This window comes from Lithobates pipiens, unplaced genomic scaffold, assembly GCF_037356315.1.
Source record: "Lithobates pipiens isolate NorthernLeopardFrog02 unplaced genomic scaffold, aLitPip1_a1.2 Scaffold_16, whole genome shotgun sequence".
NCBI lineage: Eukaryota > Metazoa > Chordata > Amphibia > Anura > Ranidae > Lithobates > Lithobates pipiens.
In genome coordinates, this window is record NW_027507748.1 from 141,163,823 (window position 1) to 141,190,531 (window position 26,709).

The following is a 26,709-nucleotide window of genomic DNA, read 5'->3' on the forward strand; positions in this document are numbered from 1 at the left end:
TCTGATGACGCACTTCCGGAAGGTGAGGTCAGATCTTTCCTGTGCCGCCATTTCGGGTTTGGTGAGGTCGGGATCGGTTGGAAGTGGCCCGTGTGCTGCTTGAGTGACGACGGGCGGCGTCGGTGGGCGCCTAGAGCCGGGTTGAAGGGATACCGGGGAGCGGCGACTAAGGGGGGAGGAAAGGGCCATGGCCGGCAACTTCGACTCCGAGGACCGAGCGAGCTGGTACTGGGGGAGGCAGAACCGGCAGGAGGCGGTGAACCTGCTGCAGGGCCAGCGGCACGGGGTCTTTCTGGTGCGGGACTCCACCACCATCCCCGGGGACTACGTGCTTTCCGTCAGCGAGAACTCCAAAGTCTCTCATTACATCATCAACAGCGTCAGCAACAACCGGCAGAGCGGTGAGTGAGGGGGAGGGGACCGGAGTCAGGATTGGGGTTATCCAGGTCCTGGTTATGATTGTTGGGGGGGGGGGGGGTAGGACTGTAGTGACGAGAGGCCCAGCACCAGATTTAAAGTGCTATTAAACCCAAAAGCAACCGTTTATTATATTGCAGCTTACCACTTTCTAGATTTGCTGGTGGCATTTTTTTTTGTTCCAACTAATGATCTGGCTAATATTATTACGTTTTTCAACAGAATAAAACTGTCCTGTAGCAGTTAGCACTCAGGTACCACTGACAGGGCTGCTTACAGTGATCAGTATTTACAGCTTATAAAGTGTTAGCTAGAGTTCATGTTCAATAGGTTAGTGTATCTAAATCTGCTAGTACATCTAACACTCCCCTCACCCCATGCTGCTGTTCAAAAATTTCTCTGTTTTGAGTGTTGGCATCCTAATACCAGGAGGGGTTTTACTGGCCAAATCACCGTGTGGAAGGGGGGGAACCTAAAGGAAACTGGAGCTGCTATCACTGTTAATGGAGTGGCCTGACTTGTAGTGATGGGGTTACTTTATGTTTGTTTGTACCTGGGCTTCTTTAACCGCTTCAAGACCACCCGCCCTCAGTGCAGGACGATTTTAGGGCACGTGACACTAGCTGTGCTTGTAGGCGCAGTTTGTCAACAGGTCCTAGCAAATGATTCGTGGTTGGGACCTGTTGATTGGCTGTGTCTTATTACAGCCGAGAGCCCTGTAGTGGCAATCAACACAGGGCTCTGTATGGAGGGGATGATCTGTTTCTTCTCTCTGCAAAGGGATCAACAGATCATTATCACACTGCGGCTGCTTTAAGATGCAGCTGCATGGCGGCAAGCCTGATATGCATGGCCGGCAGCCGCGATGCGTGTCGCCCCCCCGCGATTGCGGGCATGAGAGCAAGAACAAGGGTTTGTGTAAATGCACAAATTCCTGTCTTGTCAGGGGAGGAGAAATGGATTGTGTGCTCCTACTAAGTAGGAACATCTATCTGTCTTCTCTCCCAGTCAGTCCCATACCCCCCCCCCCCCCCAGTTAGAACACACCTAGGGAACACACTTAACCCCTTTTCTGCCAGTGACATTTATACAGTAAACAGTGGCTCTTTTTAGCTCTGATTGCTGTTTAATTGTCAATGGTCCCAAAGTGTCTGATTTGTCCGCAGCAATATCATAGGCCGCTGATCGTGAATAATTAAAAATGCCTAAAATCTATCCCCTATTTTGTAGACGCTATAACTTTTGCGCTAACCACTCAATATACGCTTATTGCGATTTTTGGTAAACAAAAGTAGAATACATATCTGCCTAAACGGAGGAAAAAATAAATAAATTGGGATACTTCTAGCAAAAAGTAAAAAATATTGCGAGTAATTATCATTTTTATTTTTTTTTTAATAGAGCAAAATAAAATGCAGAGGTGATCAAATAACACCAAAAGAAAGCTCTATTTGTGGGTAAAAAAAGATGTAAATTTTGTTTGGGTATAGCGTTGCACAGCCACACAATTGTCAAAGCAACGAAGTGCTGTGTCAGAAAAAATGGCCTGGTCAGGAAGGGGGTAAATTCATCCAGGGCTGAAGTGGTCAAGTTAATTCTGGTTTAATTCGTTTTTCTCTTTTAGTTTTTTTTTTTTTTTTTCACCTGCTGATCTGGCCAGTAACATTTTTCTGTCTTTGGGGTGTATCTGCTCTTCATGGAGGAGCAATGGAGACAGACACCTTATGAATAAAGGCTGATCAATAAAGGCTAAGCACCCCTTTCAGTGTTTAATGTTTTGTCTCAATTCTCTAACTGCTACTTTGTCTGGACATCTTGGGTCTGTTAAAGGCTGAAAAATAAAATTTACTGGCTTGGATCACCAAATGAAAATAATGGGAAAAAATTCTAAAAAAAGGAAGCAGCCACCATAATTAAGAATTTGTAAGCTGAAATGTAACACATTTTCATATGTGTTTAATACTGCTTTAAATGCACGTGTGTTATGGGAAGCCTCTTGTCGAAATTGGTTATCTGGTGACAAGTTAGTTTTTTTTTTTTTTTTTTGTGTTTTTTTTGTACAACCCCCATTCCAGAATAGTTTGGATGCTGTGTAAAATCAACATAAAAACAGAATGCAATGATTTGCAATAGGAAATGGAAAACATAAAATGTTTAAACTGAACAGATGAACCATTTTAAGAGGAAAGGAAAAGTGGAGCTCCACCCAAAAGGGAGCTCTGATTGTTGACCTCCCCCTCCACTGCAACATTCAGCACCTTTTTGGAGGAGGAGGAGCGGCGGTTACCTGGTTTTGACAGGTACTTATCTCCAACTTCTGGCTGACTTCACCGTGGTGACATCAGCCAGAAGTTCGGCCCCCTCCTTCCCATGCAGCCGGGCCATTCACAAAGCTTTACACATGTGTGGTAGGGAACTGGCTGTGAGGGCTTTACTGCCAGTTTCCCTTAGCCGAGATGTCGGCAGCACCCGAGAGCTGATTGAAAAATCCGCTCGGATGAAGACACCATTGGATTCGTGGACAGGTAAGTGTCCTAATATTAAAAGTCAGCAACAGTATTTGTAGCTGCTAACTTAATGCGGAGTTCTGCTAAAAAAAAATAAAAAAAAATAATTATGTCAACAGCTGCAAATACTGCAGCTGCTGACTTTTTTAACCTCCTCGCGCCCGCCCTATAGCCGAATTACGGCCGTAGAGCAGGCGCGTTCGTTCGGGCGGTCGTCCCTGGACGGCCTGATGTTTACTTCCGCAATGCGCGCCGCCGCGGGCGCGCATCGTGGAAGTTCTGTGTTCGCCGTGTCCCCCGGGGACAGGCAAACACAGATCGCTGTAAACGGCCAATCACAGCGGCCGTTTACAGCGTGATCGGCGTGTCCAATGGGAGATGATCTCATATGTAAACATATGAGATCATCTCGCAGCGCCGCTCTCCTTCCTCGCACAGACAGTGCGAGAGGGGAGAGATGAACGGCTGCAGCGGCAGCCGTTCTGATTCTGGAAAAAAAAAAATTAAAAAAATGAAATAAAAAGTGCCATCCGCCCCCAGCAGTGCCATCCGCCCCCAGCAGTGCCATCCGCCCCCAGCAGTGCTATCTGCCCCAGTGCCATCCACCCCAGTGTTACCTGCCCCCAGTGCCATCCACCCCAGTGCTACCTGCCCCCAGTGCCATCCACCCCAGTGCTACCTGCCCCTAGTGCCATCCACCCCAGTGCTACCTGCCCCTAGTGCCATCCACCCCAGTGCTACCTGCCCCCAGTGCCATCCACCCCAGTGCTACCTGCCCCCAGTGCCATCCACCCCAGTGCTACCTGCCCCCAGTGCCACCTGCCCCCAGTGCCACCTGCCCCCAGTGCCACCTGCCGTCAGTGCCACCTGCCGTCAGTGCCACGTGTCATCAGTGCCACATAGTGCCATCTGTCATCAGTGCCACGTATCAGTGCCATTTGTCATCAGTGCCACCTGTCAGTGTCACGTGCCATCTGTTGTCAGTGTCACGTGTCATCAATGCCACTTATCAGTGCCATCTGTCATCAGTGTCACGCGTCATCGGTGCCATGTATTAGTGCCATCTGTCATCGGTGGCACATATTAGTGCCACGTATTAGTGCCATCTGTCATCGGTGCCACGTTTCAGTGCCACGTGTCATCAGTGCCACGTATTAGTGCCACGTGTCATCAGTGCCACGTATAAGTGCCACGCGTCATCAGTGCCACATATTAGTGCCATCTGTCATCAGTGCCACATATTAGTGCCATCTGTCATCAGTGCCACCTGTCATCATTGCCACGTATCAGTGCCATCTGTCATCAGTGTCACGTGTCATTGTCCTGGTGCTTCAAAAGTGTAATAAATAGTCAACAAGTTAGATGTGTAACTTATGTTCCTAGAACACATGATGGCGCTACCTGCATGTTGGGCCTCTCTATGTGGCCAGGCTGTGAAAAAGTCCCACACATGTGGTATTGTAATACTCAGGAGGAGTAGCAAAATTTTTTGGGGGGTGTCATTTGTGGTATACACATGCCACGTGAGAGAAATAACCTATTACAATGACAATTTTGTGGAGAAAAAAAAAAAATGAAAAATCTTAATTTTGCAAAGAATTGTGGGAAAAAAATGACAACATCAAAAAGCTCACTATACCTCTTACTAAATACCTTGGAATGTCTACTTTCCAAAAAGGGGTCATTTGGGGGGTATTTGTACTTTCCTGACTTGTTCGGGTCACAAGAAGCGAGATAGGCCACCAGTACATCAGATGTGATCAATTTTGTGCGATTCGCACCACAGCTTGTAGACTCTCTAACTTTCACAAAGACCAAATAATATCCACTAATTTGGGTTATTTTTACCAAAGACATGTAGCAGTATAAATTGTGACCAAAATTTATGAAGAAAAATTAATAATTTGCATAATTCTGTCACAGAAACAAAGAAATATGCGTTTTTTTTCAAAATTTTCGGTCTTTTTTCATTTATAGCGCAAAAAATAAAAACCCCAGAGGTGATCAAATACCACCAAAAGAAAGCTCTATTTGTGGGAAAAAAAGGACAAAAAATTCATTTGGGTACAGTGTTGCATGACTGAGTAATTGTCATTCAAATTGTGAGAGCACCGAAAGCTGAAAATTGGTCTGGGCAGGAAGGTGTTTAAGTGCCCTGTAAGCAAGTGGTTAATAATTGGACACTGTCCCAGGGTCCAGCGATGAGGGGAAATGAAGGTCTGCTCGTCTCGCCCTCCTCTCTGCAGCGCCGGCATTGTAATTGTGTCACAGCCGGGCACTCTCTGCGCATGCGTAAGCTGCGCCGGGACTGGCCAGGCAATCATCCTGGGCCCTGTGACGTGTCCCAGGTTATTGTCGAGAGTGGGGGGAGAGAGGTGATCTCCCTTCCAGTGCCACGGTGCTTTTTCTGCTGCAGCCCCATTGAAAGCAGCGGTAGTCTGACAGTTTCCACAGCTAATCGCGCCCACTCACATGTAATCACTCATGAAACAATTTCTTGCATATGATTGGCACTGGATGCATGTCATTCGCAGGTAATCACGTCATGAGCAAGTACATGCAGGTGGCTTCTCAGTCTTGGAGTACTGTGTGACTAGCCTACTGCCATACCCCCATGGAAGCGTTTCAGTGACTAGCTGAACTCCATAGACAGAATGATGTGTCCTGCCAAGAGAACTGCCGATACTGGACCAGGGAGGATTCTGGGCACAGCACTAGAATATAGGGAGGGCAAGCAAAAATAATAAAAAAAAAAAAAAAAACTAGGAATCCTCGCATTTGTGTTGCAATTTTTTCCATGCCTGGAAACATCATTGTAGACATTTTGTGGTTTTGTCATGCGTATTTTGTAGACTTACAACTTCCTTGGAAGGAAAAGTTGCATGGTCTTCTGTCATGCCAATTTGTGGACTTTTGAGACTGTATTCCTTGTAAGTTGGCAGTTCAGCAGTGTTGACCCTAGAAGTTTTAAATGTTGGAAACCGTATACCAATACATTGTATTATGTATGCTCACATGGTTGTGGAGAAATGCAGAATGTTGGTGGCATTGTTTTTAAGGCCTCATGCACACGAGACGCAGATGAAACCTCTGTCAAAAAAAAGCTGAAACGCGCGTTTAGAAACGCGCGTTTTGCCGCGTTTGCATGTCGCGTTTAGACGCGTTTAGACGCGTTTAGACGCGTTTGCGTTTAGACGCGTTTATAAAGATAACATCATGTAGACCCTCCCCAAGCTCTCAAAGCATTTTTTTTAACTATTTCTGCTATTTTGATCAGAGTGAGCAGCAGCAGCATAGAGAGCAGTTGTACACTTGCATTTGCCGTGTCACTTGCCACGGCACCTGCCACAAGTTGTGGATTGTCCACTTGCCACGTCACTTGCCACAAGTTGGGGATTGTCCACTTGCCACATCACCTGCCACGTCACCTGCCACAAATTGTGGATTGTCCACTTGCCACGTCACTTGCCACATCACCTGCCACGAGATGTGGATTGTCCACTTTCCACGTCATCTGCCATGCCACCTGCCACAAGCTGTGGATTGTCCACTTGCCACGTCACCAGCCACATCACCTGCCACAAGTTGTGGATTGTCTACTTGCCGCGTCACTTGCCACATCACCTGCCACGTCACTTGCCACATCACCTGCCACAAGTTGTGGATTGTTCACTTGCCACGTCACCTGCCACGTCACCTGCCACAAGTTGTGGATTGTCCACTTGCCACGTCACTTGCCACGTCACCTGCCACGTCACTTGCCACGTCACCTGCCACAAGTTTTGGATTGTCCACTTGCCATGTCACTTGCCACGTCAGCTGCCACGTCACTTGCCACGAGATGTGGATTGTCCACTTTCCACGTCATCTGCCATGCCACCTGCCACAAGCTGTGGATTGTCCACTTGACACGTCACCAGCCACATCACCTGCCACAAGTTGTGGATTGTCCACTTGCCACGTGACTTGCCACATCACCTGCCACGTCACTTGCCACATCACCTGCCACAAGTTGTGGATTGTCTACTTGCCGCGTCACTTGCCACTTCACCTGTCACGTCACTTGCCACGTCACCTGCCACAAGTTGTGGATTGTTCACTTGCCACGTCACCTGCCACATCACCTGCCACAAGTTGTGGATTGTCCACTTGCCACGTCACTTGCCACAAGCTGTGGATTGTCCACTTGCCACATCACTTGCCACGTCACCTGCCACGTCACTTGCCACGTCACCTGCCACAAGTTTTGGATTGTCCACTTGCCACGTCAGCTGCCACGTCACTTGCCACATCACCTGCCACGTCACCTGCCACAAGTTGTGGATTGTCCACTTGCCACATCACCTGCCACGTCACTTGCCACAAGATGTGGATTGTCCACTTGTCACATCACCTGCCACATCACCTGCCACATCACTTGCCACATAACCTGCCACAAGTTGTGGATTGTCCACTTGCCACGTCACTTGCCACAAGATGTGGATTGTCCACTTTCCACGTCACCTGCCATGCCATCTGCCACAAGTTGTGGATTGTCCACTTACCACGTCACCAGCCACATCACCTGCCACAAGTTGTGGATTGTCCACTTGCCACACCACTTTCCACGTCACCTGCCACGTCACCTGACACAAGATGTGGATTGTCCACTTGCCACGTCACCAGCCACATCACCTGCCACAAGTTGTGGATCGTCCACTTGCCACGTCCCTTGCCACGTCCCCTGCCACGTCACCTGCCACAAGTGGATTGTCCACTTGCCACGTCACTTGCCACGTCACCTGCCACAAGTTATGGATTGTCCACTTGCCACGTCACATGCCAGTCACCTGCCACAAGTTGTTGATTTTCCACTTGCCACGTCACCTGCCAAGTCACTTGCCGCGTCACCTGCCAGGTCACTTGCCACGTCACCTGCCACAAGTTGTCTATTGTCCACTTTCCACGTCACTTGCCACTTCACCTGCCACGTCACTTGCCACAAGTTGTGGATTGTCCACTTGCCACATCACTTGCCACCTGCCATGTCACTTGCCACAAGTTGTGGATTGTCCACTTGCCACGTCACTTGCCACAAGTTGTGGATTGTCCACTTGCAATTGCAATTGTTTAAAATATTTTTCTAATGGTTTTTCATCATTTGCAATCATTTTTGAGATTTTTAATGTAAAAAAAAAGGTCACCTTTAAAAACGCATATAAACGCAAACGCGGCTAAACGCGGTTGCCGCGTTCAGCCGCGTTTAGCCGCGTTTAGCCGCGTTTAGCCCCGTTTTGCGTCTGAAACGCAGAAATTTTTGTCTCTGAACGCATTTTTTTGCTTCTGGAAAAACGTGATTAAACGCAACTGCATATAAACGCAAAAAAACGAGACTGTGTGCATGGACACATAGGATAACATTGAATGAGTTCAGGTGCAGTTGAAAAAACTGTCCAACTGCATCTGAACGCGCGTTTAACTGCGTCTCGTGTGCATGAGGCCTAAATTGTACATGTTTGCATGATCATGTGTGAATAATAGATTTTGAGTATTTAGTGGCAGGTTGTTTTCATGACTGAACTTATAATGCTAAGTAGTCATCTAAACTGGTAAAAAAAAGATGCCCTCAGGCCTTTGAGGGTTTCAGATATTGAACAATTGAGGCCCATTTTGACTGCTTTGTTAAAGTGGCAGACAGGGTGGATTTGATTTAAATCGCTAGTAAAGTCTTGATTTAAATCCACTTGATTTAAATCATCATTTTTAAAGAGCAACTGTCATTTCTGTCCTGCAGTGGCTCGTTCTCTGACCTGCGGTTTACTCACTGACAGTCCCATTCACTTTATTGGGACACCTGTGGTTGCGGCAGTGACGCAACAAGGTGAGCGACGTGGTGGCAGCAGGTGAGTGGATGCCAACTAACAGGTGCTGCCATGATGGATTTGAAATGTAGGGACTTATTCTTGCTGGTAGTTAGAATTTGCAAACAAAATTAAGGGTTGCTATTTAGAATAAGCTGCCGGGTTAGTAAAACGGTGATATCAGAACCAGTTCAATCATAGTTTGTAGTGTACTTATATTTGCAAAACAACGAGATAAAGGAATATTCCTGATCTTTGGGATTTTTTTATGGTTACTGTGAAATTGTGTGAATGTAGTGCATGTTATCTTGGCTTGGATTCCTCAAATGAGTTTACCAAAAATGTAAATATTGCAGACTATACAGCCTCGTGCTACATAAATAAGCTAATTTTCATGCTGAATAAATTATTATTATTATTCATCTTAAAAAAAATTCTTTAGATAGTTTTTTTACTCCAAAATAATTTTATGAAAACAAATATGATCACAAATAATCCTGATTTAAGTATTTTTTTTTTCATTGATTTTTATCCACCCTGTTTAGCTCCCATGCCCTGCTCATGTGTGTCCATAGGCACCACCTGTGCGATTATTGCGTAAATACCACCCACACCTCCTGTAAAGCCCTTGTAATGGAAATGTCCCTGCAAGGTTGTCCTCTCAATTCTCATGCATACGGCAGCTCCATTTTTACTAGGTATGAGCCATGCTCTGCTGAATGGTTAGAAGTCACCATAGGAGCAGCTCATGCACAGTAAGCACACCTGATGAAAGTAGTTTTGTTGCTGAGGCTGTGCAATGGCAAGCATCATAATAAAGGCCACTGGGATGGGGATAGTGGCAAGTATTTTGCTAGGTGGGCTGCACTCAGGTGTGGGACAATAAAGTGTTACTAAACCCAGGACCCTACATTAACTATATTGGGTCTCCCACAGTACACAGAACATGGAAATGCAATCATTTTAGAAAATATAAACTGATATACCTTTTTTTTCTCATCAGCATTATATAGCAGTCTTGTGACTTCCATCAGTGTCTGGCCGAGCACTAGTAAAATAAAGCTTATGAGGAGTTTTCATTCTCCTCTGATTGTCCTATGAGGCTGCTTGACTCCTGACCCTCTGTCTGGACAGTACTGATCGGCTCTGTGCTGATCACATGCACCCTCCAAAAAAAGTAAAACATTTTTAGCAATACACGCCAAACTGAGCATGTGTAGAGTGCCCCCAAGACTCTACTATCAGGAGATGAATTGTTGACTGTGGAAAAAGGGGAGTATCAGAGAAGACAGGATCAAACAGCATTTTTATGCAATGTGAAGGACTAACACTTTAGGCTCCACAGTGAGTATAACAATTGTGCTTTACTGCATATAAAGACTGTTTTTACTATTGTGAGTTTGGTAACACTTTAAAAGACCACTGTACTAAAAGTTTGGTACTTTAAATGTAATTACTTAAAACTACAAGAATCTGTCTAGCCAGCTTTCTTTAAACCACAGTAAGGAAATATATATTTTATAGTACACACAGTTTGGTTGCTTGCTCATGCTTTTCTAACTTTTTTTTTTTTTTCCTCCATACAGGTATGGGCCAGACCAGGTTTCGGATAGGGGATCAAGAGTTTGACTCATTACCTGCTCTGCTGGAATTTTATAAGATACATTATCTGGACACTACCACTTTAATAGAACCTGTTTCTAAGTCTAAGCAGTCTGGAGTGATCCAGAAGCAGGAAGAAGTAGAATATGTACGGGCTCTTTTTGACTTTAATGGCAATGATGAAGAAGATCTACCATTTAAGAAAGGAGACGTCTTGAGAATCAGGGAAAAGCCTGAGGAGCAGTGGTGGAATGCAGAGGACAACGAAGGAAGACGGGGCATGATACCAGTGCCTTATGTGGAAAAGTACAAGCCTCCCCCAACTTCCGGGTCTGCTCTGATTGGAGGTAACCAGGAAAATTCGCATCCGCAGCCACTGGGTGGGCCGGAGCCAGGGCCCTATGCTCAGCCCAGTGTCAACACTCCGCTGCCTAACCTCCAGAATGGGCCCATTTTTGCCAGGGTTATCCAGAAGCGAGTCCCCAATGCCTACGACAAGACAGCCTTGGCTTTGGAGGTATATAATGGTGGCAGCCATGAAGGAAAATAGTTTTTTCAAATTGATTTTCCTTTCAATTTCAATCATTGTTTAGGCTAAATTAAAAGTAGTATAGATTATTTTTCTGCAGACTGAAGTATGGGCGTTGAGGAAAAGCATGTTATGAGAGTTGTTGGTTTTGCCATTTGAAATTGATATTCAGTTCTTACTATTTTTGCCTTCCACAGAGATTTTCTGAAAAAGAATCCTGGTTTTTAGTTTAACAGAACTGTCAAGTTTAAATGTAAATTGGATGCCTATACCTTGAGAATACTTGTACTGTGTACAAGAATAGTTGTGTATAATTTTTTTTTTTTTTTTTTTTAACCCCTAATTCTCATATTTCACCACTTTTTTTTTTCTCAGTTTAGGCCTATTTATAGTCTTCATATTGTTTAAAAAAAAAAATTGCAATAAGCGTATATTGATTGATTTGCACAAAAGTTATAGCGTCTGCAAAATAGGGAATAGATTCATGGCACTTTTATATTTAATTTTTTTCTCGTGACTGCGACATTATGGCGGATGCTTTTGACACATTTTTGTGACGATTGACCATTTATACAGCGATCAGTGCTATAAAAATGCATGGACTACTGTGTAAATTTCACTGGCAGGGAAGGATTTAACACTAGGCGGCGATCAAGAGGTTAACTGTTCCCTGACTGTGTTTTAACTGTAGGGCTAGGGGACTGACTATAGGAGAAGACAGATTGTTGTTCCTAGCTATTAGGAACTCACGATCTGCATCGCCTCTCAGAATAGGGATTTGTGTGTTTACACACACACGTCCCTGTTCTGCCTCTCATTCCAGTGACTGCTCGTGTCCGGCTGTTATCGCAACTGCTGTTCACAAGCATCGGGCTAAGTGTAATTTCTTTCTTATACCTCCTTCCTCTGTCTGCATGCGTCACTTCTGACAGGTTTTCCTAGCAAGCAAGAGGTAAAAAGGTGACTGGTGGGAGCTCCAGCACACATCCTGTGATTAACGGCCTCAGCTTTGTTCCTCTGCTTTGTGAAGGGGGAGTGATGTCTTTCCCTCCCCCCAGGTCTAAGAGCTCTCCTCACTGTGATCTACAGTGTGCAACTTCAGCTCCCCACCCACCTGCTTTTTGGATGCTCAGGCAAGCTGTATAAGTTCTGCAGTTTGGCTATAGAGAAGAGGACTGTCGATTTTAAACAGGTACAACTTATTTGGGAGGATTTGTTTAATGTGTGTCACATGGGCATAGTCCCTTCACTTGGTATATGTAAGGATTTACAACCACATTAAGTGCAGTAAAATTTTGACCACTTGTATATCATGTAATTGCACAGACCTGAGATTTCTCAGGCCACGAGACCAATGCTAACCCCCTTCATGCCAACCATATGTAAATATGCGACCTCGGCTTGAAGAGGTTGCACCGGGGTGATGCCTTCAGCCGTTTAGAGCAGCTGCTCGGCTGTTATTTCACCGGAAGGCCTTGAGTGACCAGCCGGCGCATCAGCCAGCTGGTCGGCTGACATGTGCAGGTGTCCTATCATGCGCAGTACAAAACAACACAGATTCCGAAAATAGCCGAGGATGAACGGCGCCTGCGCCGTAAGTCCAGGTTCTAGCCCCACCATCCAAGTGGACATAGAGCAGGAATATAAAAGAGCCGAGCGCAGCGAGGTCGAGCGAAGCTCGCCCACGAGGGGCCCTCTAATTTTCACAACCCTATGTCCGCTTGGATGGTGGGGCTACCACCTCCACCCACGGCGCAGGCGCTGTTCAGCTTCGGAGATTTTCCAAAGCTTCTTCTGCCCCGTACAGCGCATGATGGCAGGACACTATCTGCCAGAACACCGGTTGTGATTGGACCCGAACAAAGCCGGAATCTGCTTTGATTGGGTCTCAGATCTAGTAACCAGGAAGTGATGTCATGACATCACTTCCGGTTTACTGAAGACTTAAAGGTGCCAAATTAAAAAAATGACAGCATTCAAACTGTCAAACTTGCAGTTTTGAATGCTTTTAAGTGCAAAGGAGGGAATTGGGCTCTTATAGACCCCAGATCTTTAGATAAAGAGTTCCTGTCGCTGACTATTGCTGTCGCAAGGGATGTTTACGTTCCTCGTGACAGCAATAAAAATTATATATATATATATATATATATATATATATATATATATATATATATATATATATATATATATATATATATATATATATATAAATTTTTTTTTTTTTCATGAAGGTCTCTTCCCCAAAATTGTGTTTGAAAGACCGCAAATACAGTGTGACATAAAATATTGGAATGATCACCATTTTATGCTCAAGTTTGTCAGAGAAGTTTGTAAATAAGTAATTTTTCTCCACTGATGGGCGCAGATGAGGCGGCCTGGCACTTGTATGCACCACTCATAGGGGGCACGGATGTGTGGCACTGGGCACTGTTGGGGCTGGACTGATGATCCGTGCCGTGGTTATCTGTACAGGTCTCCCCTGTGAGGAGATGCCACTGATCGTCTCTCCTCACACATTGTCGGTGTGAGGTGAGGAGAGCCGATAAATGTTATTTCCTTGTTTACATGAAATCAGTTGCTGTTGGAAACAGCCGATCACATTGGTAAAGAGCTGCGTCATCGGCTCCTTACCGAGATCAGGGTCACACCATGTCCCAGTAAAACAGAGCACCCACCATTGTTGCACAAGCACGGTGAGAACAGAGCACCCTGCACGCTGTCATTCATATGTTTTTACATTTTTTGCATAATGTGGCCATAATGCCGCTTACACACGATCGGACTATCAGGTGGACTTAGTTCGGCGGACAACCCCCTGGACTTTGCAGCGGAGCTCCGGCAAACTTTCCGAACAAGCGGACCTGCCCACACACGACCGGACTTTTCCGGCGGACAATTCGCCGGACTATGGCGGGAGTCCGCCGGACTTTTGAAATGAATGGGCTTGCCCACACATGAGTAAAGTGCGTTAGTTTTGAACATGGCTCCAGGTAGACGGGACTAGCAAAGGAAGTCAATGTCGGCGCCTCCATCAGCCAGATTGACACCTTGCGAGCCCCGTTACCTGGTATGGATTTAAAGGGAAGCCCTACGCCGACAAACGGTGTGGGGGTCCCCCCAAAGTCCATAGCAGACCCTTATCTGAGCACGCAGCCCGGGCGGTCAGGAAAGGGGGTGAGGACGAGCAAGTGGATTGTCCGCCGGACTGCCGAGTCCTGCAGACAATTTTGAGTCAAAACTTCTTTCCAAGTCCGCCGGACTTTTGGGAAGAAAAAGTCTGCCGGAGCCTACACACAGGTGGATTCGCCGGACCAAGTCCGCCGGATAATCCGATCGTGTGTACGCAGCATAACTCTTCCTTTCTTGGACCTTTTACACACGATGCTCCTGTTTGACTTTTTCAGACTGCTTTATTTATTTTTCTATGTATGCTGCGGAATTTAAACGTAATTTGTGCAATATCATGAGCATGATGCGTAAATTACTGAGAGAATTTTTATTTTTTACTGAAGAATTCACAAGTGCTTGTTTACCCGCCGGTGTGCATAGGCACATTACAATTAATGGGCTGTATTTTAGCTCAGTAAAAATAACTGTACTGAGCTTTTTCAAGCTGCAGTGTGCAAGAGACCTCAGGGTTTCTCCACTCTGGATGGTGGAGCAACAGAGCCACCTTTTGGAAAGCAGCATTGTGATGGGGAGAGGGTACTGTTGGATGCCCTAGCAGATTTAGATGGACTTAACTTACAAATTAAAGCCGAAGTCCAGCTAACACTTTTTAAGCAGTTAAAGTGGTTGTTACTATAAAAACCTCCAATCCCCTCTGTAACATAACCATGTGTCCCTGTATTATATAAAAAATATGCTGAGCTATACCTATATCGGAGCAGCTCCCGGCACTCGCATGACTCCTCCAGCCCTCTCTTCTGCCTGGCTGTCAGCTCCAGCTAGCGGGGCCAAGCACTCCCAGTGACGTTAGCCGGAAAGGAGAGGAGAAGGAGCCAGGGTCACGTGAGTGCCGGGAGCCGCTCTGATATAGGTACAGATCAGCATATTTTTTATGGCACAGGGACACATGTTAGAGGGGCTGGGAGGATTTTATAGTAGTTATGAGAGCAGCAGGAGGGGGTGGGTACTGACACGAGCAGACATGGAGGGAGGGGGAGAGAAGGATAGAGCAGGGCTGTGGATGACGGAGGCACCTAAACGGACCAGCACCCATGATATACTGTGGTCAGCATACAGGGGGTAGGGTATAGCCAGGCAAGATCAGTAAGGTTTTTTTTTTTTTTTAGGCGATAGATGGGGCCACATTACACAGCACTGAGATCCTGTTCCCTTAAACCATGAACAGCAGCAGTTTTTTTTGTTTTGGTTAATAAACACTTTAATGTTTGGTCTTTTTCCCTTTTGGGATAAAGGTTTTACATGCATGAGTAAAAGCTGACAAGTGGCAACACCCCTGTAATTGTTAAATGATTTGTCTCAACCCTTGTGTTTTGTTTGGTTTATTTTTATTTATTTTATTATTAATTTTTCTATCTGGTGACAACCCAATATTTGGGATTTTCTTTTACTTTTGATAACAGTAAATAGGAAAAATGTCTCTAATGGGCACAGACAGCAATAGAAACCTGACTGGAGTTCTAATCTCTCTCTACTCTATCAAAAATTTAAAAAAAGCTTGCCTTTTGTTATACTTTTTTTTTTTTTTTTTTTTAATATAGCACAGGTTTAGATTTTCAGAATTTTACTAAATTGTATACCACAATCATTTTACATTTGTAAGGAACATTCCAGAAAATTAAGGCAGTTTTCTATAAGGACAATGCGATACTCGCCAATTACTTCCGAAAGTACCAAGTGTGTTTTTTTTTTTTTTTTTTTTCTCCAGAATTAGTCTAGCAATGGGTGCATATCAAGGTGATGACAGCAATAAAGAGCACACACAGATGCCCACTTATCCTGCATTTCCATATTTTTACAATAACGTCTTGCTATCCATGCGTCAGATTTTCAGGTTTTTGTTTTCAGACCCTGTGACTTGGTAGTTTGAGCCATTGGGTATGCTAAGATACCGGATTCTAGACCTGTATGTGACCTTTTCATAAAGCTTGAGTAGCTAGAAATAGAAGGAAGTCCCTGACTGTAATATTTTATGCACAATGGGTATTTTCAGTCATTTTATTCATGAGGTTTGGAAACTCAAAGCTACAGATGGAACATGAGATTCCAAGTTGACTCATTATTCTGTCTATATCTGTACTATTTACAGTTGGACATCCCTGTTTCTGCCTAATTTTACAGACGGCATTAACATTTTTTGTCAAAACCTTCTGATTTTTAGGGTCATTGATAAAAATTGCCATTTATGTCTTTAATGAACCAGTAGCATTTTATGGCCAGTACTTTACAGCATTGGTGTTAAGTGTATGCAGATAAGTGTAGCTTAGGGCCAGTTCACACCACAGAAACACAGTTGAGATGAGTTGCGGGTGCATTTCTGTGTGTGCGTTATGCATTCTGATGTTTTCAATGCTTTCCAGTGCATTTTTTCACAAAGTTTCCTGAGTTGTAGTGGGTTGTTTTTTTTTGTTTTGTTTTGTTTTTCCCTCAAATTCGTTTTTGGTGTGTTTCAGTGCAGTTTGTTGCAGAAAAAATGCAGCATGTTCTACTTTTGTTTACTGGAACACACTGGAATGGTGTGAGCTTTGCCATTGGAATCCATATAACCTTCTGACCATGCATTTTTTTTTAATGCAGAAAAAAATGCACTAGACTCCATGTTGTGTGAACCAGCCCAAACACCTTGCTGTCTGGGCCAATCTGACAGTCCTCCTGTTCAAATCAACATTTTTTCCTTAGAAAATGACTTGGAACCCCCAAACACAGGTTTTTAACTGGATTTATATACAGCATTACAACATGGGGGCAGACAGCACAGTTAAAATACAATTCAGTACAGCAGGAATCGGAGGGCCCTGCTCTTAAGTTTACAATCTAAAATGAAGGGTCAAGTGATACAAAAGGTAATAATTATGGGGGATGAGTTGAAATGTGCAGTTGTCAGGTGGAGGTAGAATAGACGTCTATAAAAAGAAGGGTTTTCAGAGATCGACTACAAGTGGGCAGAACATGAGATATTCAGACTGATTGGGGTTGGGAGTTCCAGAAGATGAAGGGGGGGGGGGAGAAGTTGGTGTCAATCATGGTAGGGGGTGATGGAGCTAGAGAGCAGGAGATTTGAAAAGAACAATTTGGGTGGCATTTTGAAGCAAGGTTAGTGATGTTGCTGGGGACAAAGTTGTGGGTGGCTTTGTTAGTATTTTGAATTTAATTTGTTGTGTGAGTAGAAGTGGAGTGAACTTGAAGGGTGTAGAGAGATTTGGGAGTCTCGTCAGCTGATATATTGAAAGCCATGGGAGATTGGCCAAGGGAGAAGGTGTAGATCGAGAATAGGAGAGGTCCAAGAACAGAACCTTTTGGGGACCCTGACGAAAAATGAAGAGGCGGTAGAATTGCAGGTGACAATGCAGTGGGATGGATAGAATGAGAACCCACAAAGAGTGTAGTCCTAGAGACCAAAGGAGTGACTGTTTTTTGAGGTGGAGAGAGTGGTCAACTGTATGAAAGGTCCAGGAGTAGGAGCATAGAATAGTGACCATTGGTTTTAGCCATTTAATACATTTTGTGAGTTTTAGGAGATTTGCTTCTGTGAAGTGTTGAGAGCGAAATTTGGACTGAAGGGGAACAAGGAAATGGGACATAGGTTCAAATGATACTAAAGTCTTGTTTTGTGATTTTGCACAGAGCAGCCCAGATCCTCCTCTTCTTGGGTCCCACTTTGGCGCTCCAGGCCCCTCCATCCTGTTGCGTGCCCCCACAGCAAGCAGCTTGGTATGGGGGCACCCGAGCAAAGCTGCAGCTCCCTGTGTCCATTCAGACACGGAGCCAGGGCAGGCCCTGCCCCCTTTCTCTCCTTAGCTCACTGACTTTGACAGCAGCAGGAGCCAGTGGAGCCACGCAGCTGTCTCAGCCAATGAGGGGAGTCCCAGACAGCCAAGACTCTCATGCAACATTGCTGGCTCTAGATGGAACTCTGGTAAGTATTAGGGGGCTGATGCACACATGGATGACTAGTGCACGTTTTAGAGAGTTGGGGAAAACGCCAGAAGAGAGGGTAAGATTGAATATGTGTTTTAGAGAGTATAGGCTAGAGCCAGAGGTTCTGAGGGTACAGGTGGTTAGGTGGGCATTAGACAAAAGTTTACCAACCTCGTCTATAGTAGCTGGGTTGAATGTGTGACGTAATGAGTGTACCTGTGGACGCGGAGGGAGCACAGATCTCATCAGGGATTGTATCAATCTCATTTTTGAAGTGATTGGTAATCTCCTGGGCAGTTAGTGGGTGGAGGCAATGGAGGGCAAAGTAGAGAAGAGTTGATGGGGATGAAAGCATGTTAATGAGTGGTAAAATAGGTCTGCTTTGCGATGTTGAGGTAGGAATTGTATTTTTGGAGGGCAGATTTACAGTATATTAAAATCTTTTGGAGACTCAGGCTGGCCTTGCGTTGTACAATTTAATACTAATATACTTATTTAATTTTGTTTAGATTTTCCTTTTATCTATGTAGGTCAAGGACCTGCCTGAATGCATATGAATTTAAAGTGTTTAGATTCGACCTAATATTATGTTTTTGGTAAATCTAAAAGAAAATAGTACAAGAAAATTGTCTAATGTATGGCCAGCTTTAGTCTTAAGCCACAGATGCTCAAGAGCCCGGCTACGTTTTTTGAGACTTGTCCGTTTGTCATGGTTGTGGGGGTTGGGGCCTGCTTCTGTCTGTAATGAGGGGGCTGTGAACGTGTCCAGGGAGGCAGTGGTAACGTTTTTGGACCAGTGTGAGGAGGCAGAGTTAAAGCTGTTACAACAGAAATGTATGACAGCATTTCTTCAGAGGGAATTGGTATTGCTGTATATTGTGAGCATTGAACAATTCGTTTTATGGCATATCTATATAGAAATCTAACCTGTGGAGAGACTTTCTCAGAGGGGACAACAGCATTTGAGCCTTAACCTTTTGTGCAGTTTATGGCAAACAGGAGCAAGCCTGATGGGTGTCGGCCGATTCAGTGCAGCCGATATTCATTTTTTTGAAGCATTGGCCAGAAACGTACCAATTGTTACCGATATTGCTTTGAGGTGTTGTACCAGAGTGATGCATGTAGCTGCAGGCATCACCCCAGTACTGCTCTTTAGAGCGGACGGTCAGCTTTCTTGTAACAACCAACGCTGCTCAGCAGCCGCTTGGCTGTTATTACAAGTCCCCTACCACTACATCACTCTGCCCGGGTATCCCATCCTACCGGGAGGCCCGAGTGACCAGCCAGGCTTTGTTCGGGTCTCAGATCTAGTAACCTGGAAGTGATATCATGCCATCACATTCCGGATTACTGCCATCCTATAAGCTCCAGTTTAAAAAAAAAACGTTTTCAATAACACTGATTTTGACATTTTGAATACTTTCAAGTGCAGAGGGAAAGGCCTAAGTGCCCAAAGAACACACGCAGAAGCTCAAACGCACAAAAGAAAAATGAGCTAAGGGGGGAGGGTTTGAAGAAAAATTATGCCCAAAAACTCAATAAATGTGCGCAGGCTTCTTCACGCTTTTAGGCAGAGATAAAAGCTCAAATACCTGTAAAAGCAGCCACCTCCTTTTTCCTTTTTTTTTTTTTTTTTTTTTTTTTTTTGCTGCACTGGATAGTTTTGGGCAGGGGAGTAATTAGGAGATACATTTTTCATTGCAGGTGCTGCCAGAGGGTGTGGGGTTATGGGTGTCATGGCCACAGTTAAATCAAGGCCCAGGGTTTTTGGATATATCTCCAGAAGTTGGCAGAAGGGTAGGAGGAAATATGGAGTGTGAGTGATATGAAAATTCATGCACCAGTGTTTCTTGAGAGATTGTATTAGTATGTGGGTTTAGAATTAGCAGGGTTGGACATAAGTGAGGGGGGGTGTGTGCGCCCGCGAGTAAATGGATAAAAAGCAAAGACTTTCAGGAGGGAGGGGACACAACTGGGGGAGGGGTAGGGAGCGTATGTTAGAGTATGGGGATTAAGAGGTAGACAGGGTAAGATGAAAAGGCTGAATGGGGAGAAAAATTACCGGCAATCTGATTTGGTAATGTAGTTTTCTGTGAATTTATGCTTTGCAATTGCTGAAGTACAAAATAAGTGCCTGCTTGAGCAAAGAAACCCTTAAAGGTGGTCTAGCTTTATACTGTGATCAACTGGCAAGACACCCACCAATCAGGAGTCGGTGCTTATTGCTCCAATGTCACAAAGCCTGGTTACAGTATACCCCACAACACCTTGGCACGCCTCACCAAGCTTTTTTGTGGCATTGCCAGACTAAAGCTTTCTTTCTGGCAGCTTGACCATGCAGCTAAAAATGTCATCCTATTGTGCTCCTTAAACAACCACACAGTCTTTTTCCAGAGAAGTTTGCATTTCTCCTGAGGTTACCTGTGGGTTTTTCTTTGTATCCTGAACAACTCTTCTGGCAGTTTTGGCAGCAATTTTTCTTGATCTCCCTGACCTTGGCTTGGGATCAAGACATCCCTTAATTTTCCACTTCTTAATAAGTGGTTGACTGATTATCAAGGCTCTGGATATATATTTTTTATATCCCTATCCATCTTTCTAAAGTTCCATTACCTTGTTACGCAGGGCTTGTAACCGTTCTTTTCTGCTCCCCATGGCTCAGTATCTAGCCTGCTCGGTGCATACGTGTGAGAGCAAACAAACCCATTGAATATTTTTACATACAGACACTAATTGCAATTTTTAAAGCCACACTTGTGGGAATTTTTTTTTATCTTTTATTTTTTGCCATGTTAACCTGTCTGTCTGTACCATGGTCAAACATTCAAAGGTATGTGAACTTTTGATCAGGGCATTTTGGTTGATTTGTCATTGTGATTTTAAAAAGGATCCAAACAACTGATAATGGTTTCATATGATCACTATCCTTAAATGACAGTTCTTTGGCATCATCGGTCATATTTTCGTCCATGCCAAAATTTCATGTTTTCTGTCGGGATAAGCAAACTTTTGCGCACAATTAATACATATGCCAGCCAGGTTAAATAGACTTATGAAAAATTTGAAGGCTTGCTTTCCTGCCACAACCCACCCCCACCACTTTTCCTTCCTTGCCTGTGTCCAAACAATTTTCGGCAAAGAAAAGTTTACAAAATGTATTGGCTATAGTAAAAAAGATAAATACCTTGCTTCCAGACGGTATGGGTAATGTTACTGTGCCTCACCGCTGCTTCTTGGGATAGCTGAAGAGGACCCAGCAGTGTTTCCAGATGTCATGAAGTTATTAAATATACAGTCGGGCCCATAAATATTGAGACATCAATACAATTCTAATCTTTATGGCTCTATACACCACCACAATGAATTTAAAATGAAATGAACAAGATGTGCTTTAACTGCAGACTTTCAGCTTTAATTTTAGGGTATTTACATCCAAATCAGGTGAACGGTGTAGGAATTACAACAGTTTGTATATGTGCCTCCCACTTATGGGACAATTGGCTGCTCAGCTGTTCCGTGGGCAGGTGTTATTCCCTCATTATCCCATTTACAAGGAGCAGATAAAAGGTCTAGAGTTCATTTCAAGTGTGCTATTTGCATTTGGAGTATGAGATTTGGAATATGAGATCAAAAGAGCTGTCACTATCAGTGAAGCAAGCCATTATTAGGCTAAAAAACAAACCCAGCAGAGTGATGGCAAAAACATTAGCTGTGGCCAAATCAACTGTTTGGAACATCCTTAAAGAATGCACAGTTGAGCTCAGCAACGCCAAAAGACCCGAAGACCATGGAAGACAACTGTGGTGGATGACCGAAGATTTCTTTTCCTGGTGAAGAAAACGCCCTTCACAACAGTTAACGAGATCAGTGCTCTCTGGCACCTATGATCAGTGCCTCTGCCCTGTCATCAGATAAAATGAGAGGCTGTGGTGGGAGGGAATGTGAATTTTAGCAGGGGAATACTACAGTGTTTTGAATGGCAGCTCTGGGGCTATTGATGTCACATCCAAGATTTTGGCACCCATCAGCAGCCTTGGGTCAGTTAAGTATCTTGTATCCAGAATTACAGGAAGATTAAATGCACAAAAATGGTCATTTAACCACTTTCCGACCACCTGTCGCAGATGTACTGCGGCAAGGTGGCTTGACTGCAAATCCAATCCAATTGACCAGCAGGGGAAGCAATGAGCGGGTCTGGTGGACTCTGCCTGCTGTCCGTGATTGTTCCCTGCAGAGACAGAACGGGGATCTGCCAAAGTGAACATGGTAGATCTCTGTTCTGTCAGGGGATGTTACCGAGGTCTGTCTTCCTGCTAAGGAAGACGGTTCTTTGTGTTCCCTAGTCACACAGTCCCCCATACATTTAGAAAATACAAATGGGGAACACAACCCCTTCCCTGCCAGTGTCAGTAAAATGTCTGTGCATATTTATAGCACTGCTCACTGTAATGTCACTGGTTCCCAAAAAAGTGTCAAATGTCAGTTGTCTCCGGTCAGACTACTGCAAATTAACAGTCCTGCTAAAAACCACTGATCACTGCCATTACTAGTAAAAAAATGTTTTGATAAATTTGCATTAAATCTATCCTGTTTTGTAGATGCTATAACTTTTGCGCAAACCAATAAATCTACGCTTATTGGGAATTTACCAAAAATGTGTAGAATGCATATTGGCGTAAAAACTGAATACTCTTTTTTTTTTTTTTTTTTTTTTTATTGTAGCAGAAAGTAATTTTATTTTATTTTTTTCAAAATTGATGGTCTTTTTGTTTATAGTGCAAAAAAATAAGAAACCACAGAGGTGATCAAATACCGCCAAAAGAAAGCTCTATTTGTGGGAAAAGGGATATCCATTTTTGTTTTGGTACCACATCGCACAATTGCACAACGCAGTACTGTATCTCAAAAAATTTTAATTTTAAGGGAGTAAATCCTCCTTGGGCTGAGGTGATTAACAGCTAATCTCCAGGGAGGGATACTGATAAGAATATGGGTTCAAACCTTAGAAATACAGAAAGGAGCACCAGACCAAAACAGCCAGTATGTTTTAGTGGCAACAGGATAAAACTTGGATGGACCAGAGAAAACAAGACCTTTACAGATCTTTAGGTTTGGTTCACACCTAATACTGATGCGGCTCCCAGCAAGGGGTCCTGTGCATTCTGGTTCATAGTTTCAGGTCTGATTTCAGCCCCAATTTTTGGCTGAATTCGGACCTGAAACAGACTAAGAGACAGGGCTCCTGTGCAAATTTGCACAGATATATATCAGAGATATATTCACCGGCTCCATAGAGAGCCGATCACAATCTTACTATTGCGATTTAGATGCTGGATTCCCGCATCTAATTTGCAATAGTGCGAGCCCAGCCTTAGTCCAGAGTTCAAAATGTTACATTGTTCACCTAATATCAAGTTCTTTTTATAAGACTTCCACCCACCGGCTTTGATCAGGCCATTACAAAAACGGAAAGAGCATGATCTTTGGTCTGATGCACAACAGCTTTAAAGAGTATCTAAACCAACCACAAAACCTGAATGTATTGCAGTTTACATGTCTTTAGATATGCTGGCTGTGTTTTTTGTTTTCACTTTTCCAGCTAAAACTTTTCATCAAGTACAGAAAATACCTGTTTAGTTTTGCAAGAAATGCACTGGCCTTGTCTCTTCCTGTGTGCATAAAGAAAGCACAAATAACTTTTTCTTCTGTAATCCCGATTTAAGTTTTTGTAGCTGTTGACTTTTCACTTTTACACAGGAGACTGGACAACCGCTTTTAATAATTTGTTTGTCCCTTCTGAACCTATGATTGCTTTCAGTGGTGTATTTTTAATAGATCAAGGGTGAGCAAGTTGTTTTAAATGTGGTTTAGGCACATCACTTAATAGATCATAACCGGTTAGGTTAGAAAATGAGACTGTTAATAACTGGCTGGTATGGTGGTCCTCATCTCCACTTTTCCATGAATTGTTAGCCCATTGTACAAAGTATGTTCTTTGAAAATGTTAATGTTTCCTTGGTCTACAGAGCAGCTGCATATGTTTTTTTTTTTTTTTTTTTTTTTTTTTTTGTGGCCTCATTTTCTCCCATTTTTCTTCCACAGGTTGGTGAACTAGTGAAAGTAACAAAAATTAACGTGAGTGGTCAGTGGGAAGGCGAGTGTAACGGAAAATATGGTCACTTTCCATTTACACATGTACGTCTGCTGGATCAACAGAACCCCGATGAAGACTTCAGCTGAGTGTGACTTGGACCAATTCCCAAAATGCGAACAATCTTGCTCTGTTTCCCTCTTTCTCCATCTGCCATTTAGATTGCCTTCCACAGGTTTCGAGATGTGTAGCTTAAAAAAAGTAGCAAATGCCCCAAAATCCCCTTGCTTGTGATCAAGCAGTTCCTATGAGTTTTGGCAGAGTCAGGGTACAAGCTCGCATTTTGTTTTTTGAAAGTAGGCAATAATGAAACATCAAAGCATGGCAATACCACATGCAAATGCAGTGAACTGCACGGTTGCTTATAGCAAGGCATTTTATTTGAACAAGAGACATTTTTTTACAGGGCTTTTGTTCTTTCTCATTTTGTATAGTTTTCCAGACCAGCAGAAGTCTCAAGATCTGACATTGGACATCACCATTTTCTAAAACTGACTTTTAACGTTTCCTTTTGTAAACACTGTACGCCAATTTATTTGGCTAAATTATGCATTTTGTGTTTAAGTCAGCTGTAAATGAAAATCAAAGAGCTGCTTTGCTATTTCCAGTATTATTTCTTTAATCCTTAATATAAACCTGCAAGGCTTTTTAAATTTTCAAGACAATGGGATTTCAGTTTTTGCCTCAACTTATCTATATGCTGTGCTGCAGTTTGTTCCAGTGAAATCATTCATGTCTTCTACCCAGCCCTGCTCTTCTGCACCTGGCCGCTTCTCTCTCTTCTTCCTGGCACATCCCTTTATGGTCCCTGGAGGCTACACTCCGCTAACCTTGGCATGGTGCTTTTGCATTCTGATTCCTCCTCATGAGTTCTCTCTCTATCTGTTTAGTTTATTTTCTTCCATGGGGTCTTGACCTTTTTTTTTTTTTTTTTTGCTGTCTCCTTTTCTCCACACTTCCTACAGTCTTTTAGCAGCACTCTAACTGGATAGTCTTGTAACTGCTACTACACGCCCTTTATTTGGGCTCTTGTTTGCATTACTATCCTCCTTCCTACTTTCCCTGTTATTCCTTGCTGCTCTACTCTCCTTCCATCACTCACTACATCTGTCCACTTCCATTTCCAAGGGTTTTGGAGAGCAGTGCTGCAAGTGAGAATTGGTGTCTTCAGCTTTTCATCAAAGAAGCAAAACATGAGTGATCTCCGGTAATCAAAGTACGAGTTTCTACAGTACCGTGAAAAGAGTACTGAGCAAATAGGGTGTCTCTAGTGATCTGCGCTGTCATGCAGTATTCCGTGAGAAAGACGGCTATTGATAAACAGCATTACACTAAGCAATGGCAAGGACTGACAGTGTCACTGAAAAGGATGTCCCTTGAGTTTAGAAGGCTGATCTTGTCAGTTTACCGCCTTCTCATTTTGAACCACCTTCCTTTTGTCAAAGAAAAAAAAAAGTACCAACCAATAACTCGGTCCAATCATTGTATTGGTCATGCCTCTTTTCTCCACCTATTTCATTCTCATGGTTACATTGCCATCCCAAAATAAGAATACCCCTATGGTGGTACTGTTATTACATCAACCCCATTATTATTTCCGGACAAGTTTATATTCTGTCCATTCATTGGCTGTGCCTCAATGCTGAACAGGTCAAATAAAAAAATGAGCATGAGTTAGAGCATCATGTATACCGTGGTCATCATTGTAGAACTTAGTCATGCAAGTACTAGCTTTTTGTGACAAATTTTATGTTGACACGTGCTTTGGGGGAAAAAAAGGCTATGCTTCCTCCTATTTTTCAGCCACCATGGCACAGTATTACAGAAAGAGATTAACATTGAACATGGTGCCAGATGTGAACTGCAACACCTATAGCAGCCTGACAAAAAGGGGAGTAACACAAAGGTAGAAAGCATCATTTAGGGCCATGTCTGCAGCAGCTTCCACTTCCAAATGATTAAAAAGTTGTTTAAATTGTGTATAATATATATAATTTTTTTTATTATTATTTCAAATTGCACATCCCACAAGCTCGTTCCTTTTTTAATCCCTTTTGTGATTGTTTAGTACTTATGTCAGGTAACGTATCACTTTCAAATTGCTATTTGAGAGTATGGGTGAATGTGTTTATCAAATGAGTACAATAACATCCTATGTTTTTTTTTTTTTTTTTTTAAATGGAACTACATCGGTAACCAAACATTCACTACAGGTAGTGAATATTGGTGTATGTGTTTTTAAATGACAGTGGTTGATTTATAAACCAGTGAATGTTTGGTGAAAGTGAATTTACTACTTCATAAATATCCCCAATGTGTACTTCTAAAAACCAAACAGATTTTTAATACTTATGAAATAACTTTCTCATAAGTGAACCCTACAACTAGTAAGACATTGAGCTTTCCACTAGATGGTCTTTAGAAGGTTTATTTTGAGGTAGTAGTTTCATGGGCATGAATAACGGCACACTATATTTGTTAATGTTTTTGTATTAATGCAAATTTGTGTGTTTATTTTTATTGAAGGATTAATAAAGGCAAGTTAATGGGGGTGTTAAA

General features: G+C 43.4%; 1 protein-coding gene across 2 annotated transcripts; it reads left to right on the forward strand.

The window, feature by feature from the left end:
- On the forward strand, positions 1-26,709 carry CRK (CRK proto-oncogene, adaptor protein). 2 transcript variants are annotated; one of them, XM_077480540.1, is made up of 3 exons: positions 1-401; positions 10,351-10,713; positions 24,102-24,238. In XM_077480540.1, the coding sequence occupies exons 1-3, from the start codon at positions 188-190 to the stop codon at positions 24,107-24,109; spliced, it is 585 nt and encodes a 194-aa protein (XP_077336666.1). In that variant the 5' UTR covers positions 1-187; the 3' UTR covers positions 24,110-24,238. The 2 variants fall into 2 exon arrangements, with proteins under 2 accessions (XP_077336666.1, XP_077336665.1); XM_077480539.1 differs by having other exon boundaries at positions 4-401; positions 10,351-10,883; positions 24,102-26,709.